At 43.9% G+C, this 19,170-nt stretch overlaps 1 protein-coding gene across 1 annotated transcript in view; it reads left to right on the top strand.

The window, feature by feature from the left end:
- SLC9A9 (solute carrier family 9 member A9) overlaps positions 1 to 17,219 on the top strand; it is a 410,063-nt gene extending 392,844 nt beyond the window's left edge. Inside the window, exons 15-16 of the mRNA XM_090053238.1 lie at positions 11,429 to 11,534; positions 14,639 to 17,219. Of these exons, the coding sequence (XP_089909364.1) occupies positions 11,429 to 11,534; positions 14,639 to 14,860 (328 nt within the window). The 3' untranslated portion in view covers positions 14,861 to 17,219. The remainder of the gene's footprint in view (positions 1 to 11,428; positions 11,535 to 14,638) is intronic.
- The last annotated feature ends 1,951 nt before the right edge of the window (positions 17,220 to 19,170 follow it).

Here is a 19,170-nt window from a genome sequence, read left to right as displayed (position 1 = left end):
TTCCATGATCCATATTAAGAAGTGAACCACCTTCTGGGTAGTCAACCAGTTATCTATGTCAGGAGCTGCAAGCATCTATCTGTATCATTTCACCTCTTCTAAGTTTCTTCAATGTGTCCAGTTACAAAAAAAGAAAAAGAAAAGTAGCACTTTTTTTTTTTAGATTATAGCTTTCTTGAATACTATAATCTGTTCATTTCTTTCTTATTCTGACATTGGATCTTGCCTTGGTCTAGATGCCATACTGGAGTAGATATTCACCTGGGATAAAGTCAATTAAAAAGGCATTTTTCATTAACAAGTCTTGTCAAACACAGTCCCCTCTCTCCAGCTACTCAGCTCAGCCGACATAGAAAGACAGACCAAGAAACAGTATCTTACAATCAGTTCCTTTTCCTATCTTACAAGGAACAGAGCTCCAGTTACCTGAGAATGACTTCAATACACTTTCACTAAAGCAGTTTATTTTATGCCTCAGATATGCCAGGTTCATATTATGAAAAACACCACAAGAATTTACCTTTCCCTATTAAACTGTCCCTTAACCAGAACACACATGGACTTGATGAAAGAGGGCATTTGTTACTAAGACTGAAAACTGCAACAAAGATCAGAGCCTCACTCTAAGTCAGGGGTATTAAACTCATCTGGCCCTGCTGGCAAAACTGAGGGGCACACTGGATCAGACCTGCAGACCAGCCCCCATGCCAGATCTATGCAGGGTCACACCCTTGACCAGTTCCATGTGCTCCCTACAGCATAGGCACCAGCTCCAGCCCCACATACCACATGTAGCACATGCGGGTCTCAGCTGCCCATACAGTGCATGGGACCAATCCAGGGCATGAAATGCACCAAGTGTGAAGGGTGGGTCCAGGACATGCACTTGATGTGGGGCCCATGACAGACAGCCCCTGCATGCTGGATCTAGGGGGCCAGTCTAAGGACCCGATTCAGACAGACGCTGGATCCAGCACACAGGACCTATATGGCATGGGTGTCATATGCAAAACACCCCAAACTGGCCCCACATGCTGCAGGTAGCATGCGGGCCAGTCTGTGACCCACAGGCAGCACTGCAGGCTGGATCATCATATTCTGCAGGCCATATCTTTAAATAACATAAGAGTGGCCCTTCACTATGCCATTGGTATAATGTATACCATAGCCCTGTAAGCCTTCCCACTTCTCTACTATGCAGATCATTATGCTTAACTTAAAAGTCTCACCCTCCTTTAGTTCTCATGAGCCTCATAAAAATACCTGTCTACTGTCTGGAAGGTTAAATTGCCTGTCACAGTGCCCTGCCTCTCTCAGCTACTCTGAACAGATAATTCCCCCTCCTCTAAAGAAAATTTCTTGATATATGAGAAAATTTCATCCTACCCTTCCAGTACCAGAAGGGAGGCTTTCACAAAAACTTTCCTTTCCCCTTTTGGGGCACATCACATCTGCCATGCATGTATGACACCACATGAGAGCCTCACCAGCTCAGTTGTGTACACAAACTCATGGAAAAGTAACCAAATGATCCCACTCAGCTGTTGGCAACAGGTCAGCCAGATGCAGGCTTTTAGCCAGATGCTCAACACAAAGCATTTGACTTGCCAGGGATGCTTGCTTTCGTTAGCTCTCAAGCTTTCACACACACACTTAAAATTGAATTGCTTGTTCTGTAGCCCTCCATATAACATAAATCAAAATCACTTGCCTTGTCAAACTGACAATTTAAGGAGAAACTGAAGATCACTCCTACTTATTAAGGAAATCACATTTCTGAACCTGTAGGGATGATTTTTTCCCTTTGCATCTCCCTTACTAGTGCTTCCTCACTGATGCAACAGAAAAACACCAAGCTGTTATCTCAGCTTTGTGACAAAGTCATTAAATTCCACTTTAAATAAAAATACAAATGAGAGACACTAGAATAAAAATCTTGCAAACCAGACGAAACCTTGAGGCTGCACAAAGCACAGCCAAGCTTCCAGGAATGTTGACACTTACTTTCTGGGATTTATGCCTCAGCCATAAATTTCATCTTGTAATGGAGCGATGTCTTGAATATTAAATGCTACACCATTAACAAATGGATATTTATGGCACAGCTTGCTTTTGCCATAGAAAAGAATTCTTCCGAAAATGACTGAATATGTATTTGCATGGTATAACAAAGTTTCACACTTTATGGGATATTTCAATAGCAAGTACTGCATAGGGCAATAATTTATTGCCTTTGGGGAATGTCTGTTTGCCTTGAGGCACAGTGCCACCACTGTTTGATAAAGGAAAAAAGTGAAGCACTATGGGCCAGAAACAGAATTTTGTAGGGCCTTAAGGGACCTGCTAGATAGATAATTCAAAACTGTAGTGGCCTTTTCTAGAGTAGAAGATATTGCTGTTGTACACAAAATATAAATTACCTTTCCTTTACAGTCCGCAGTCATTGCAGTTATTACTATGCTGTACATCACATCTACCTCGGGCTAGGACTAGAACTCAGACCCTCTGCAGAACAAGAATCGTCTGTAACTCTTAGCAACAGAGCTGGTCAAAAATTCTCTCATTGAAGTCTCCCATCAGAAAAGGCTGATGTGCTGAAATTGAGGCATTGCATGGGATCATACTATGTTAACGTCAACATTGTTACAGGAAATCATTTTAACAGTGCATTTTTGATAGTGTTGGAATATTTTCTTGCACTCTATCATTTTAAGTTATTTTAATTTAAAATTCATAACAATAAGGTTTAAAAGAAACATTTGACCCCATCAAAATGGGGGTTTGTTTGGGGGTTTGATTCTTTTTATTAAAACATTTGGGTTCTTTTTTCATCCCAAATTGAGATGAAACAGATTTCAAAACCTCAAAACTTCCTGTGGGCTGGAATTTCTGAATATTAATCAGTTTCAGACAATCTTGGTTAACAAATTAGAACATCACATAAGAATTGCTATTTACTGGGTCAGACCATGGTTTCTTCTTACCCACTATCCTGTGTCAAGCTTGGCAGAGAATGGATCCTGAAAGAGAGAGTGAACTGAGTATGACCAGGGCTTTTCTTACACTGTTCCTCTCACACTTGCAGCCTCCAGCATTTAAGGTCTAGGAAATTCTGATTCAGTATGCCTAACACCCATGCTTAGTAGCTACTGATGCCCCTTTGAGTTTGTCCAATCCCTTTTTGAATCTGGCTAACCTGTCAGTTTTCACAACATCTGGTGGCAATGAATTCTACATTTTAATTACACGCTAAGAACATTCTTTTGTTAATTTTAAACTTACTACCTACTAATTTCATTTTGTGATCTCTAGTTCTTGTGAAAGAGAGTAAATGATAAATCCCTATTTACTTTCTCTTTGCCACTTAGCATGGCAGGTCTCGGCATGGCTGGTAGATTATTGCTGGTGGATTATTGATATGGCTGGTAGAGTCACATCTTATTAAGATTGCCTGACATTTCTCAGTACAAACCTTGCTTTAACTGAGGTCTCCTCTATATGTGCAGGTGAAAACATGAATGGAACTAATGCAAAATCTACACATGCAAGGCAGGAGGCATGATTGTAGCATCATATATTAGATCCAACTGCACCATAAGGCACTTAAGGGAGCCCACCCCTGCCCAAGCCCTACTACAATCTGTGGGCAAGGTAAGAGCCCCCAAGGGGACACTTGCCTGTCTGTACACAAATGCCAGGAGCTTGGGGAATAAGCAGGACGAACTCGTCCTCCTGCTTAACACAAATAATTACAACGCCATAGGGATAACAAAGACCTGGTGGGACTGTACCCATGACTGGACCACGGGTATAGATGACAATACCTTGTACAGGAGAGATCAAGTAGATAAAAGGAGTGGGGGTGTAGATCTCTGTGTCAAGGACAGCTATCTGACTCAAGAAGTCTACAGGCCAACGAGAGGCAAAGCGCTGCTCAACCTGGTACTGGCTACTGGGGATGACCTAATCAGTGACCTGGTGATCAATGGGAAGCTGGGTGACAGTGACCACAAGCTGATCACCTTCACCATCCTCCGTAAAGCTGGCAAGTCAGTCAGCAACACTGAAGTCCCTGACTTCAGGAAAGCCAACTTTGACAAGCTCAGGAGGCTTGCCAGGAGAGACCCTAAGGGACCACGACCCCAGGGGGAGGGAAGTCAAGGAAGAGTGGCTGCTCCTCAAGGGAGTGATCCTCAATGCACAAGCTAAATCGATTCCATCTCGGAGGTAAGGCAGCAGGAGGGCAAAACAGCCCCCTGGCTCTCCAGGGATCTAGCAGACCTCCTGAGGCTAAAAAGAAAGACCTGCAAAGGATGGAGGATGGGATTCACCTCCAAGAAGGAATATTCTGCGCTGGTCTGTTCCTGCAGGGAGCAAACCAGGAAAGCCAAGGCTGCAACTGAACTCCAACTAGCTTTGAGCATCAAGGACAATAAAAAGTCCTTTTTCAGGAGCCAGAGAAAAAGCAAGGGCAACATTGGACCCCTGCTGAACCAGATGGGGCAACTCTCAATTGACACCCAGGAAAAAGCCAAACTATTAAATGGGTACTTTGTGTCAGTCTTTCATCAGCCCCATGGGACACCCATGCGCACTACAGGAGAGGGAGGTCCGGGTGAGGGAGATCCCCTGCTCTCCATTAATGCTGACCTGGTGAAGGAACACCTTGAGAAGCTGGATACCTTCAAGTCAGCTGGCCCTGACAGTCTGCACCCTAGGGTACTCAAGGAGCTGGCGAGCATCATAGCCCAGCCTCTGGCACAGATCTTTGAAAACTCCTGGCGCTCTGGTTTAGTGCCCAAAGACTGGAAGAAGGCCAATGTGGTGCCTATCTTCAAGAAAGGGAGGAAAGTGGATCCAGCAAACTATAGGCCCATCAGCCTGACTTCTATCCTGGGGAAGGTCTTAGAAAAGTTCATTAAAGAGGCCATCCTTAATGGACTGGCTAACGCCAACATCCTGAGGGATAGCCAGCACGGGTTTGTTGCAGGTAGGTCTTGCCTGACCAATCTCATTTCCTTTTACGACCAGGTGACCTATCACCTGGACAAGGGAGAAGAGATTGATGTCATAAATCTTGACTTCAAAAAAGCCTTCCATCTGGTATCCCATGATCGCCTCTTGGCAAAACTGGCAAATTGTGGCCTTGGGTCCACCACGATCCACTGGCTGGGAAACTGGCTCCATGGTCAAACCCAGAGGGTGGTAATTGATGAAAGTCAATCGTCATGGTGTCCTGTGACCAGTGGGGTCCCCAAAGGCTCTGTCCTCAGACCTATATTGTTCAACATCTTCATTATTGATGTGGACATTGGAGTCAAAAGCGGACTGGCCAAGTTCACCGATGACACCAAACTTTGGAGCAAAGCATCCACACCTGAAGACAGGAGGGTAATTCAGGCTGACTTGGACAGGCTCAGCAAATGGGCAGACGAGAACCTGATGGTGTTTAACACTGAAAAATGCAAGGTTCTCCACCTTTGGAGGAAAAACCTGCAGCTTCCTTATAGGCTCAGCAGTGCTATGCTGACTAGCACTGCAGAAGAAAGAGACTTGGGGGTCATCATTGACCACAAGATGAACATGAGCCTGCAGTGCAATGCTGTGGCTAGTAAAGCAACCAAAATGCTGGCTTGCATCCATAGATGCTTCTCAAGCGAATCCCAGGACATCATTCTCCCCTTGTACTCGGCCTTGGTGAGGCCGCAGCTGGAGTACTGCGTCCAGTTTTGGGATCCACAATTCAAAAAGGATGTGGAGAAGCTTGAGAGAATTCAGAGAAGAGCCGCACACATGAACAGAGGTCAGGGAAACAGACCTTACGACAACAGGCTGAGATCTATGGGGTTCTTTAACCTGGAAAAGCGCAGGCTCAGGGGTGATCTGATGGCCACCTATAAGTTTATCGGGGTGACTGTAAGTATCTGGTGGAACATTTGTTTACCAGAGCGCCCCAAGGGATGACGAGGTCGAATGGTCATAAACTACTGCAAGACCTTTTCAGGCTGGACATCAGGAAGAATTTCTTTGCTGTCCGAGCCCCCAAGGTCTGGAATAGCCTGCCACTGGAGGTGGTTCAAGCACCTAAATTGAACACCTTCAAAAGTAAATTGGATGCTTATCTTGCTGGGATCCTATGATCCCAGCTGACTTCCTGCCCTTCGGGCAGGGGGCTGGACTCGATGATCTTCTGAGGTCCCTTCCAGCCCTGATGTCTATGAAATCTATGAAATCTATATTGCTGGTGCAAGCGAGGGTCTGATCCTGGGGGCTCCCAACCATGGAGGCCTCCCACAGCCAGGGCCAAGAGACCCCACAAATTAAAGGGCTCCTTATCCTCACTGCACTTCATGTGTAGCCGGGACCAAGAGTCCTGCAACTACATGTGAGGCACAGTCAGAACTAGAAACCCTCTCAGTTACGGGGCTCTTGGTCACAGCTATGTGCGAGACAGCTGGGGCCAGGAGCTCCATCAGTTCAGGGTCTTTCAGTCTCCACTGTGAGTAAGGAGCCAGAACATGAGTCCTGTGTGGGCTGAGGATTTCATACCCCCCACACACCCCCTTTGGAGTCACAGCCGCTGTGATCCCCAGGGCTTGGGGTTTTCATTCTGGGCAAGATGTATCCAGGTGCCTGGAAACCCTGTCAGCTGATGGGGCTCCCAGTCACAGGACAGACCCTGCTACACATGCAAATTAAAGCTCAATAGGAACTCAATAAAGTTAGTCCAAATTTTAAAGTCTAACTTTATAACTGGTTGGAGCTTTTTATTATGTGATAGCTACTTTGCACATGTAGCTGGTCTGCAGGTAACTGCAACTAACCAGTTAATTGTGCAATACCTGTAATGCATAGAAGGGGCCTAATAGTTTTACTATATTGGCATCTGCTAATTTTCAGAAGTGCTGAAAAAACCATCGTTCCATTCAACAACTTTTGTGTGTTGTCTTAAAGAGACAATGCTCTTGGCTACTTCATACTTCTGATGTTTTTCTTGCAGCTTAGACAGAAAACACAGTTGTAGGTAGGCAACCATCGATCCTCTGGATCATACTGTACACATAAAAGGTCTAGTCAGATGCCTTACAAATCCATTTGTGGCTGACAAGCCCAATTCAAGAGTGACACAGCTTGTTAAAGGTTTCACAGATCCATATGTCGTCTTGAGTTGGAGTCCAAGTTTACAGCACTCTGCATTCTTCTTTCTTGCTTTGCTTCCATCCTCTGGATCAAAGCTGCTTCATGCTGAGCTGCATCCAATGACAGATGTTCCTTCCAGATGGAATGGGATTCTGTGTGCTCCTCCCAGCTTTCTTTGTTGTTGTTGTTGAATGGCTTCATATAATTTTTGCACACATCATGGTACCACCAGAGAGGGCAACCCCACTTTCTAAAGCAGTCTCAAATCTTATTATACAAAATATCCCTGGGCATATAGTCTCCTCCCATTCTCCCAACAAAGCCAATCCATCACAACCTCCTCTTCTTAATAGTGATTTTGAAGCGTGTCAGTCCTAAGTGCTCCAGTACCTCTGGGTTTGGTATTTTGTCTTCCCACTTTATTTTCAGGATCTTATGGTGACATCTCATATGGAAGCTGTTCAGTCTCTTGAGGTGCCTATCATATGTAGTCTATGTTTCTGAGCCATACAGCAGGGATGATGCCACGTAAGTCTGATAGATTTGCATCTTCACCTAACTGGTAGTTTGCTGTTATCCCATGTATGTTTCTGTAATAGTTTGAAATTCTTAGCAATTAACATTATTCTTAGAAAACAGTTACATCTTTTAAAGCCAAGCCTACCCATCTTTGCACTTCTTGAAACAAACCAAAAGCAGCAAGTTCTGAAATTTCACTGTAAACATGATCTCATAAGGTTCATGTTTTCTAGATGAAAGTGGTTTGGAACAGCTTTGATAAACAAACTTCTATTATTTTCTGAGGCTGATTCATCATTACCCTTTTACTAATTCAGTATGTTGCCCTGCATGCAAGACCACATAATTTCCAGCTAATTTATCATGCTTACATCTGTTTTCTAATTTATAGAGTAATGCAGTGCTCTGATAACATCAGAAATCACTTCAACCTGGATTTTAACTCATATTATATTATGGAATAATATTCCTACTTTTATTACTGCCTTTTGGTATACTGAAATTGTATTCAAATTTTTGGTTTAAGGACAGTTTCTTTATAATGATCACCAGGGATCTGGGTTTTTCATTTGCTGCAGAAAAATGTGGATTTTCTCATCTGAAGGAGAAAAATGTGGATTTTTTTTTCTCTTTAAAAGAGAAAACCATGTGAAACAGTGGGTTTTCCCTTGTAGGCTGGCAGACTTCCAGCATGCAAGGAATTGCTGGGGATTGGTGGGGAGTGGGGAGAGAGCAACTAGAGGCAGGGGGCACCACGTGCGTCTACACGTGCAAATGCCTGTGGCCATACAGCCATGCAGGGTGGTGGGAGAAGCCCCAGCAGCTGGATGCAGGTAAGTCTATGGTGGGTGGGGGTTGGAGGGCCGGGGCTTTAGGACTGTGTGGGGGAGCATGCGAGAGAGAGAGGAGTGTGTGCATGGGTGGGTGGGGGGCAGTGTCTGCCAACGCTGGGGGAAGGTGTCCAGACACAGGGGCTACAGCAGGGCAGGAGGGAGGCACCTGTCCCTCCAGCAGGGTTAGGGACATAGAGCCCTTCAGGGGCAGCAGAGATCTGTGTGGCCAGGCCAGCAACACCAGGGACAGCGCCCATGCTTGCAGAAGCGGAGCAGCCGAGAGACGCTGCCCTGGGTAAGGGGGGCATAGCCAGGCCACCTGGAGCAGCGCAGGAACCCCAGCTCAGGGTGGGAGTGCTGCACTCCCTTCTTCCTCCCTTCAATCCATGCTAGGACAGGACTTGCTCTGCCACCATTCACATGAGTCAGAGCTGCCACAGCTGCCACACTCTAGACTGGGCAGGATGGAGCCAGCTGGGAGGACAGGGGGATGCAAATCAGGAGTGAGGGGTGCCAGCAGTGCTGGGGGTGGGTACTGTGGCTTGGGAGTGCAGGGCACTGGGGAGGTGGGGGTCTGTGGGTTGGGCATGCAGGGCACCAGTAGGGCCAGCAGGTTGCAAGTCAGGAATGACAGGCATCAGCAGGGATGGGGGCGCTGTGGGTTGAAAGTAAGGGGCACCAGCATGGCCCAGGAGGTGGGAGTGGTTCAACTGACTGTGGGTTGGGAGTGAGGGCACTGGCAGAGCTAGGGGGCTATGGCTTGGGACAGAGGGGCAACGGCATGGACAGGGACAGGGCATCGGCATATCATAGCTACTCAGCGCCACAAAGCAGTGGCCAGGGGTGGGGAGGGGGCACTAACAGCCACAGCAGGACCTACGTTCTGATGACAGAAGGGAGAGCTTTGATTTTTCATGATAAAAAAAATAAAATCAAACACCAAAATATATAGGTGTTTAGATTTTATTATAATGATTGAGGCACTGGCAGGCTTCCAAATTGCTTTAAGATCATAATTATATCAATAAAACATGGTGTTATGTTGATACCTTTATACAGTGACATTTTATTTTAAATCATGGAAAAATGCAGATGGGGGGTTTTAAATGAGGGGTTTTATCAGAGAATTTGAAATTTTTAAACAGAGAAAACTAGAATCCCTAATGATCACCAATAGCTATAGATACAACTGCATATAAATAAATATCTACAAAACAATGAAACATCTGTCTAAGTTTCTACCAAGTTAATGGGAACCTGCCCATTGTCTTTACAAAGAAGTAGACTGAGCAAATACAGTAGGACATCTACTTATATTGTTGCTAATCCATTTTAAACTTCTTGTCCTCTCCTACAAGCTCCTACGCAGTTATCCACAACCTTCTCCTTTAATGTGTCACCCTAATCACCCTTCCTCAGTGATGATAGCCTCAAAAACATCATTTATCTGTTTCACCCACAAATTTTCTCCCCAGCATTTGTTCGTATCCTGGTCTGCCAGGTACCTCTTCATTCATATTCCTTATAAAGTTCTGGATCAATCATGTGCCTAGGAAGCAAGTCAATAAAATTAATGTTTGGGCTGTTTTTCCAGCAAATCCCAGACCTTCCTTCCTTCATTTGAGCTTCCAGGTGTGTCTTTATTTTCCATTTCTTATCATCTTGAAATAAGAGCTGGACACCTTTCTGGCAGATATGGCTTTGTCAAAACACAAAGTAATTGGGCTCAGTACAGGGGTAATTGGATGAAACTGTACAGGAGGTTAGACCAAATAATCTAATGGTCTTTACTAGCTTTGAAATCTACAGTTGAAATCAGCAGGGTTGCTTTATTTAGTTTATAAATTCTTCACTATGTGAACTGCCTCTGCTTTATTTGTGAGAGTGTGGAACACCTGGTAGGCACTAAAAGAGTTAACCTAAAGACTCATTAACACTTTTATGACACTTATGAAATTCTTAGGTCTTCATTAGTTTTACATTTGTTACATTTATTTTCCTTCCTTTTCTAGAGGCTTTAATGAAAGAAAATAGTCAGCAATCAATAAGAGGAAATTTCTTCAACAGAGAAAATAGCCTAAAACTGGCTTCCAGTTGAACAGTCAAAATTACATTGCTAGTGAAAGTAGCAAAGAAGATAAGTCAACTTGAACTGCTCATGGGAGAATCATTATTGACAGATATGAGGATGATATAATTGCTAAAGATGAGCAGGTTTTTCTTTTATCTCGGTAAAGCACTTTTGGATGAAAAGATTGGAAAGACAGGTACAAGACAATAGCATAAGTCTGTTACCAACTTATTTACATAACATATAAAGGAGCATTGATGTATGAAAAGTAAAATGAATATATTGAATACTGAAAATAAAGCATTACAGAGAACAACTTATGCATACTCCCTAGCCATAAAACAGCTTAGTATTTGATTAAATATATTTGCCTGTTGAAGGGAGAGACTGATTTTATAAAAAGCTGAGTTTGCGTTTTAAGGAAACACAGAAAATTATCTCTTTTATGTAAAGTTACCCATACAGCTGCATCTTCAAACATTTTGCATATAATTGTGTAAGGGAAACATTTTCATAGCAGTGGAGACATTAGATGAATACGCTCAACATGGAAATCTTGTTGTACATATTTTATCTTTCGGTACCTTCTGCTATTATGCATCCCCTGACATTTCTATTTGAGCTGCTATGGTGCCATATTTGACAGGCTTTGATCATCAAATGGCTTTTTGGAGTTTAGTCTACATGGGATATTGGCTGATCAGATAGATGAATGGGTGGGTAAAGACATGACATTTCCTTTGTTTCCTTTTAACTAGCTTATACTCATATTTTTTTCTTTTTAATTAAAAAAATGCCCATTTTAATAGAACTGCCTGCTACCATCAATATGCTTATCAAAGATGCTCCTTAACAGACTTCACAGATATCTGAAACCTATTTTAACCCATGCCGGTCCACCTCTTACAACAACGTTACCACAATGGTGTAATCCTGTTGCCAGGCTACTGACTAGCCCAAGAGCATACGGAGTAAGTACATGAATTAAGCTTGCTGAATGACCATTAGGGCTTGATCTAAAGCCCATTGTAGTTAAACAAATGCCCTGCATCAATTCTAGTGGGCTTTGGATCTGGCGCTCTCACAGTGCTGGGAACCAGGTGATTGTTTCATGGTCGAAAAACTTTAGTTCAAGCACCCCTGTCGCTATTTTGAAGCATGGGTACACTGATGCACAAAACTGCAACATTTCAATTAGAGTAGCTCTCAGGACTGCTCTAATTAAAGCACCACCCTGCCCACCCCCAGAGCACTTGTGCCTTCAACGATGTGTCCATAAGGAACAAGGCAGCATCGTGGAGTACCCTGCAGTATGTAACCAGAGCTAGCACCCCCTGTCTTCACACAGCATAGCCTTGTGCTATATAAGCATATCCCCAAAAGATATTTATATTCCTGACTCTCAAAGTCAATAGTATTTACTGTATTCTTTCAAATATAAGATGCCCTTGAATTTAAGCCAAGCCCAATTATTTTACTCTTGATCTAGAGAAAAAAGGAAACATGAAATAAATATGTGTATATAGAGTTTATTTTTACTTGTATTTAATACAGACCATTTTTGGAAGAAACATTTTCTTAGAATAAGGGTGCAGACAAATACAGGCAGCCCTCAGACTTACAGCACAATTGGTTCCTGAAAACCACATCTTAAGTCTAAACGTTGTAACTTGGAATGAATTTTCTCGTAAGAAACAATGTTATAAATGGGGAATTGGTTCCTGAACGAGGCCCAATACCCTATTTTCACCAGAAATACCCCAGAATTTTGTACTCAATCAATTATAGATGAGCAATATAGCTACATTAATGTATTTATATTGTAAATAGCAATCATATTCATTTGGAAAAGCAATCATATTGATTTGGAAGGATTTCTTTGAGGTGACTGCTGGACTTTTTGAAGGTCTCTTGGCTGGAGTCTTCTCAGGAGTCTTGGCTGCAGGTTTCTCTGAAGTCTTGTCTGCTTTCTTAAAGAAAAAGTGTCCAAGGAAGTTTGGACAGATGTTCTCCAGGGAGATGGGTGACATGGCATCACATCGGATGAAGCATTTTAAAGTCCAAACATTGTAAAGTCAAGCATTGTAAAGTCAGAAAGTTGAAACACAGTGTCAATTTATAAATGTTGTAAGTGCAAAATGTTGCAACTCAAAACACTGTAAGTCGAGGACTGCCTGTATAGTGATTGAACCATTCCAACACCACTGATTGGGATCCATTTCACAACTGTCCCTCAGTAGGGTCCCAGGCTCATTGGCATAGGAGCATGATGGAGGGTAGAAGGGTTACCAGATGCTAGGGGCAGGGGCCGAATAAACCCCTACTCATGGTTCCCAGAAGGATCTGGGTGCGCTGTGGTCATCCCCGCCCCCACAAACTCCACTGCTTTTCAACCTCTGCCCTGAAATTTGGGTAACCAATTTCACTGCCTGTGCTGCAAGTCCCAGGCTCATTGGGGTATTTGGGCAGGAGAGGTGAGAGTAGAAGGGTTGCCAAGTGCTGGGGGGCTGTAGTCCCCTGCTTATAGTGTTTGAGGGGCTGCATGTTCTTCCCCCACTCTCAAAATCCCTGCTTTTTTGCCTGCACTGGAAAGCATTGTGTCCATTTCAGTTCCCTGCAGGACCCTGTGCTGCAAGGTCCCAGATTCACAGGGGGGCGGGGGTCTTCTCGGGGCTCCCCCAAGAACTCCGGGGTTTTCCACCTCCTGCCCTGAAAGCCATTTCACCCATTCCACTTTCCTCCACAGACTGTTCTGTAGGTCCCAGGCTCATCTGTGGGGGGAAGAATGACAGGTTGGCCAAGTTCTGGGGGTGCTATGTGGCCCCCTGCTTGTGGCACCCAGGGGCAGGGGGATGTGGTGCCCAGGGTCCATATAGCAAGGAGCTGATGGACATGGTGACTTTCCAGGGGCTGGAAGGCTGGGGAGTTCTTGGGGAGCCCTTGGGAATCACAAGCAGGGGACCACACATGTGGCCAATGCACACAGAACCTGGCAGTCCCTCCGATGCCACTGCCCCCCTACCTGGGACCATGCAGCAAAGGGTCCTGCAGGGAAATTACATTGATAAAATGCTTTCCAGGGAAGGCAAAAAAGCAGAGATCTTGGGTAGGGGTGGGATGGCCAGAGCATGTACCCCCTGCCCCACAGCAGGGGGTGATTCAACCCCCAACAGCACCTGACTACCCTTTCACTCCCACCCCATGCTCCAAATGAATCTGGAAGGTCAGCACAGGGTCTCTGCAAGGAAGTAAAAATGACTAAATAGCTTTCAGGGCAGGGATTGAAAAGCTGTAGAGTTCTTGTGGGGCCTTCAGATCACCCAGCCCCCCAGGAAGCATGAGCAGGTTGATGACAGAGTCCCCCTTTCTTCCCGCTGCACCAAATGATCCTGGAACCCCTGTGCAGGGTCCCTAGCAGGGAAGTAAAACTGACACAGACTCTCCACTTCCCCCCCCCGCTTGCAGACTGTGGGTGCCCTAGGCAGTTGAGTCCCGGCTGCATTCCAAAGCAGTCTTTGCCTTGCACGCATTTGGAGGAGGAGGGAGGAACGAGGAGTGGTGCAGTCTGACAAAACACTAGGCATAAAATGCTCTATGCCCTCCTATAACAGCACGCTGGTTCACAGAGAGCCAGCTCAAAATAGTACTTGATTTTCCCAGTGTGCTTTTAAAATGTTCCAAGAAGTTAAGGCAGCCTGAAGCAGCCTAAACATGTAGGTTTTGAGGTTTAAAATTTTATTTAGAATTTTCTAGGCCTTACATCTGCCCAGGCCCCAAATGTCTTAAATTGAAATGAATATGTTAGTCATCTAAATCCCTCTTAACAGCTGGTTTCGAATAGTACCTGAAAGCAGGATGTGGCAGGCAGTCACGTTCTTCAAACTGATTAATATAAATCATCAAGATGAGGTCATTATGACAAATGAATCATTGAAGCATCTGGTATGAATCAACTCCACAGAAGTTAATAAGAACATAAACCATCAGGCCCATTACTAGTTTAAGTTGGAATAGAAAAGCTGTTTCAAGAATCCTCTTCACCAACCAGAGATATTTTTCTTTTTAAAACACCCAGGATCAGCTGAAGGATGACGACATGGACTGCATCGTAAATAATGATGAACTGACTGTGAATTATGAAGCCGGAGCACCTACCCCAGTGCCAGCACAGGGCCAAATAGACTCACCCCAGACTCCAGGCAAAGAAAACATTCATGAAGGAGACCTTGGATTAGGAGGATATGAACTCCAGCTTGAATACACTCCCGGTCAATCCCAGTTGACTTCTTTGGCATGAATAGTGTAAATGTAATCACAAGAAATGCAATGGAAACAGAGGAGTACAAGCCAAATATATTAGGCAAGAGAGAGAATAGAAAATGTATTAAAAAGGGATAAATTGAATAAAATCAAAAAACTTTGTCAACTGTATCCCATGTTGCCTTAAAGGAAGGCAAGTTTATCATCTATCCATATTATATGGCTAAAATTTTTTTATATAAAGCAGCAATTTTCATTAATGAAACTGAGGCCACTATCCGTCTCTTACTGGGGCATTACTGGTACACTTACTGTCTCACATGACACTTCATTGTACCATTCACCTCTCAAACATACATATACAGACTTTACAATATAATTATTTCTCTTACTTAATTCAACAGGTAGGAAGAGCTATTTCCTGTTCAGATCATCATAGACTATTTTATATTTGCTCTAGCTTGAGGCATATGATGAGTGGTGGGTTTGTTTGGGGGTGGGAGGGTATTTGTTTTGGGGGGGTGCTTTCATTTTTTTTAAACTAAAAATGAAAACTTTCAGCAGCCCCCCAGTGAAGTATTAAGCAAGAGTATGGACAGATGTTTATGTACTCCAGTGTAACATCAGATTTGTATGCTAGTGTAAACAGACAGATGCCCTGCTATCCCAGGGTAGCTGGCACTATTACAGAACTTCACCACCACATAAGGAGGAGTGGGAAATAGCCTGTGTACATTTAACAAACAGCTACCCCAGGATGGGTGGAGAGAGACAAATCCTTAAACTGGTATAATTCACCTCAGTTGCATTTTACTCCAAATTCTCTCAAGATGTAATTCTCCAGATAGATAAAATTTACCCCAGGTTAGAGGCTTACATTGTCTATCAACTGTTTGTTTCTACTGTGGGTAATGTAGGTTACACCTCTAAGTTTTTTGTATGTCCATACCCAGAGATCCCTAAAATGGATGTGCTCAAACATAACTCACTGCAGTACTTACCACCTAGGTGAAACCATGGGTTTAGACATCTCAGTTCCCCACGCACTGTCTGTAGAGAGTCAGAGTATCTCTCTGTCTCGTTGCCAAGACAATACGCCCAACCACTGTACTCCTTTTCTAGGTAAATCAGCCCCAAAAACTAGGTAGTGAGGACACCCTGAAAGGGCCCAAGCCACTAAAAATTCAAATCTTGAGCACAATAGTAGGAGCACACAAAGGTATCTTGACCACATCATTTTTGAGGAAGATGTTATGGTGCAGGAACAAGAGCGGGCATGGATAGTTAGTGTTTACTACTTTGGCAATAAAGCAGAGTTTTCAATTCTAGTGTAAACATAACTTTAAGCACCCCAGCATGCTAAAGGGAAATGCTAAGGAGAAGTGTGAGTCAAGCTCTACCCCTCTAGCACTTAGGTACCTTGCCATATGCTGCATAGAGATGACTGCAAGAAAGTGATCTGCTTTCACACCCGTGAACTTTCTGCTGAAGTTAAGATGTCTCTACCAGAACTCTCATCAACAGGGCCATCCACCCTAACCCAATAGGTAGGGCACTCATTGGGATGCGGAAGACCCAACTTCAGTTCTCTCCATTACTTGAAGGGGATCTGAAGATGAATCTCCCACCTCCCAAATGTATACTCTGAGCACCATAAGAGTGTTCTGCTCTGATCACCTCTCTGCTTCTTCTGTTGAAACTGTTTAATTTGGAAATGAACAAAATAATTATTCACTGGGCCAGAGAGAAGGAGAGAAAATGCACAGCAATGATCATGACTCTGTGGTCTGAGGGCTAAGCCACTCATCAGGGGAGAAAGGATGAGAGCTCCAGTCTGTCTTCTAATGACTATTTACTATAATGTCAAAACATTTGTTGGAGCATCTAAACTATCCCTCTTTTTTATTTTTATTTTTTTGGAACTAGTGTTTAATGCTTACAGTACTTGGTATTTTCCAGATGGCCAATCCAGTGGATGCCTCAGCAAAAGCATGCTTCAAAGCCTATGCTGCAAAAGGTGCAAAGACACCAGATGGACATCAGTGTAGCTAGACTGAGCGGCTCATAAGATCAGAGACAGAAGCCTTTTTTATTATTACTGCATTGACTGCTCTTCACAGTAGTAATCATGCTCAGTTATTTCTATTCAACAACAGATTTTCCATTGGAGATTGAGAATATGTTTTTTATACAACTCGCATGCTGGAAAAAAATTAACATCTTTTTTCATTATGTAACAGTATGTCAAATATGCTTTGATTTTGGGAGCAGTATGTTTGTGTTCTTTGTTCTAGGAATGGGTTCTCCTGAACAGCTATTACTAGAAAACAATTTACATTTTAACAAGGACTTTTTTTTGTTCAAAGTCAGGTGTAGTCTTCTACACATTTACATTATGTGTGCACATGTTGAGAGAGAGAGAGAGAGAGATTGATTTACGTGTGGAAATACCAGCTTATCTGCACAAATGCAGCATCTGAACAAACAGATGGTCAGTCATGCACATAACTGCATGTGATGTACCAGGGTCAGGCATTTGCACATATAAATTTGATACAGCACGCAGGGTCATGCCTCTAACATTAAAGTCTGGCTTTGTATCTTGTCTCAATTCAACTCAGATGCAGCATACATTTCTTATCCCATTTCATGAAACCACCCCTACCACACCAGTGGAGTGACCTTATTATAAACTCACTTAACAGAGAGAGACATTTGTAATTGATAACAGTAAAAATGGAATCACCCCCACCAAGACATGAATGATCATAAAGCTAAATGGCTTTCGATTTCATCACAGATGGAAGATGAAACATGAACATAATCAAGTTTAAGTCAGTCATTCTTCTCCAGGCTAATTACTTGTGGCCTGGATTTAATACTTGACCATGCTGTTTTCAGCATAAACTTTAAAACACTGCAGTTCTGGGAACACTCACTGGTCAAAGGCTTAGAAAGACATTTTATTTTCCCCAAAATACTAAATTGGGGGACTTCAAAATATATTAGCCTTGGTGGGGGATAAATGAGGGAGGATTGTTTTGGGTTTTTTTATCCCTCTCATGAAAAATAGTAAAGTCCTGAGGAAAAGCTATGGATTTGCACCTCCCTTCATTGCCATGCCTTGCTACACAAGATGGGGGAAGGTTTACACTGGGCTCCCTGACAGGAAACAGGGGGAACAAACGAAGTACAACATTATGGCCCAATTTGTACATGAGGCAGAAGGAGGTAATGAGTACCTGACAGCCCAAGTAGGGGAGGGCAATACAGCGCTGCACAGGCAATCCAGGAAGTTTTTGGAGAGTGTTGGGCACAACTTCCTGGTGCAAGTGCTGGAGCAGCCAACTAGGGGCCAGGCTCTTCTTGACCAGCTGCTCACAAACAGGGAAAATGTAGGGACCCTGGTTTTCACAAAAGCAGACTAAGACTCGCTAAGTAGACTCATGGGTAGGATCCCCTGAGAAGACAGTCTGAGGGGGAGAAGAGTCCAGGAGAACTTTAAAGAAGCCTCCCTGGAAGTGCAGGAAGAAACCACCCTGATGTGCAAGAAGACTAGCAACTGTGGCAGAAACCCAGCTTGGCTTAGCAGGGAACTCTTCAGTAAACTAAATCATAAAAGGGAAGCTTATAAGCAGTGGAAACTTGGACAAATAACTAGGGAAGAATATAGGAGCACTGCTTGGGCAGGCCGGGATGAAGTCAGGAAGGCCAAAGCCCAATTGGAGTTGCAGCAAAGAAGGGATGTGAAGGGAAACAAGAACAGTTTCAACAAGTATGCTGGTACTGAGAATCAGGGAAAGTGTGGGTCCATTACTGAATGGGGGAGGCAACCTTGTTGCAGAAAAAGCTGAAATACTCTATGTCTTCTTCACCTCAATTTTCACAGGTAAGGTCAGCTCCCAGACTACTGCACTAGGCAGCACAGTGTGGGGCGGAGGTAAGCAGCCCCCAGTGGTGAAAGAACAGGTTAGGGACTACTTAGAAAAGCTGGATGCATGCAAGTTTCTGGGGCTGGATGGGATGCACCCAAGGGCAATAAGGGAGTTGGCCAATGTGGTTGCAGAGCCATTGGCCATCATCTTTGAAAATTCCTGGCAATCAGGAGAGGTCCCAGATGATTGGAAAAGGGCAGACATGGTGCCCATATTTAAGAGAGGAAAAAAGGAGGAGCCAGGGAACTGTAGAGGAGTCAGTCTCACCTCAATCCCTGGAAAAGTCATGGAACAGATCCTCAAGGAATCCATTTCTAAGCACTTTGAGGAGAAGAAGGTGATTAGGAACAGTCCACATGGATTCACCAGGGGCAAGTCACGCCTGACCAACCTGATTGTCTTCTATGACAAG

This window comes from Crocodylus siamensis, chromosome 6 (assembly GCF_052110815.1).
Source record: "Crocodylus siamensis isolate JL-2025a chromosome 6, ASM5211081v1, whole genome shotgun sequence".
Lineage (NCBI taxonomy): Eukaryota > Metazoa > Chordata > Crocodylia > Crocodylidae > Crocodylus > Crocodylus siamensis.
This window is presented reverse-complemented; position numbering and strand designations above follow the sequence as displayed.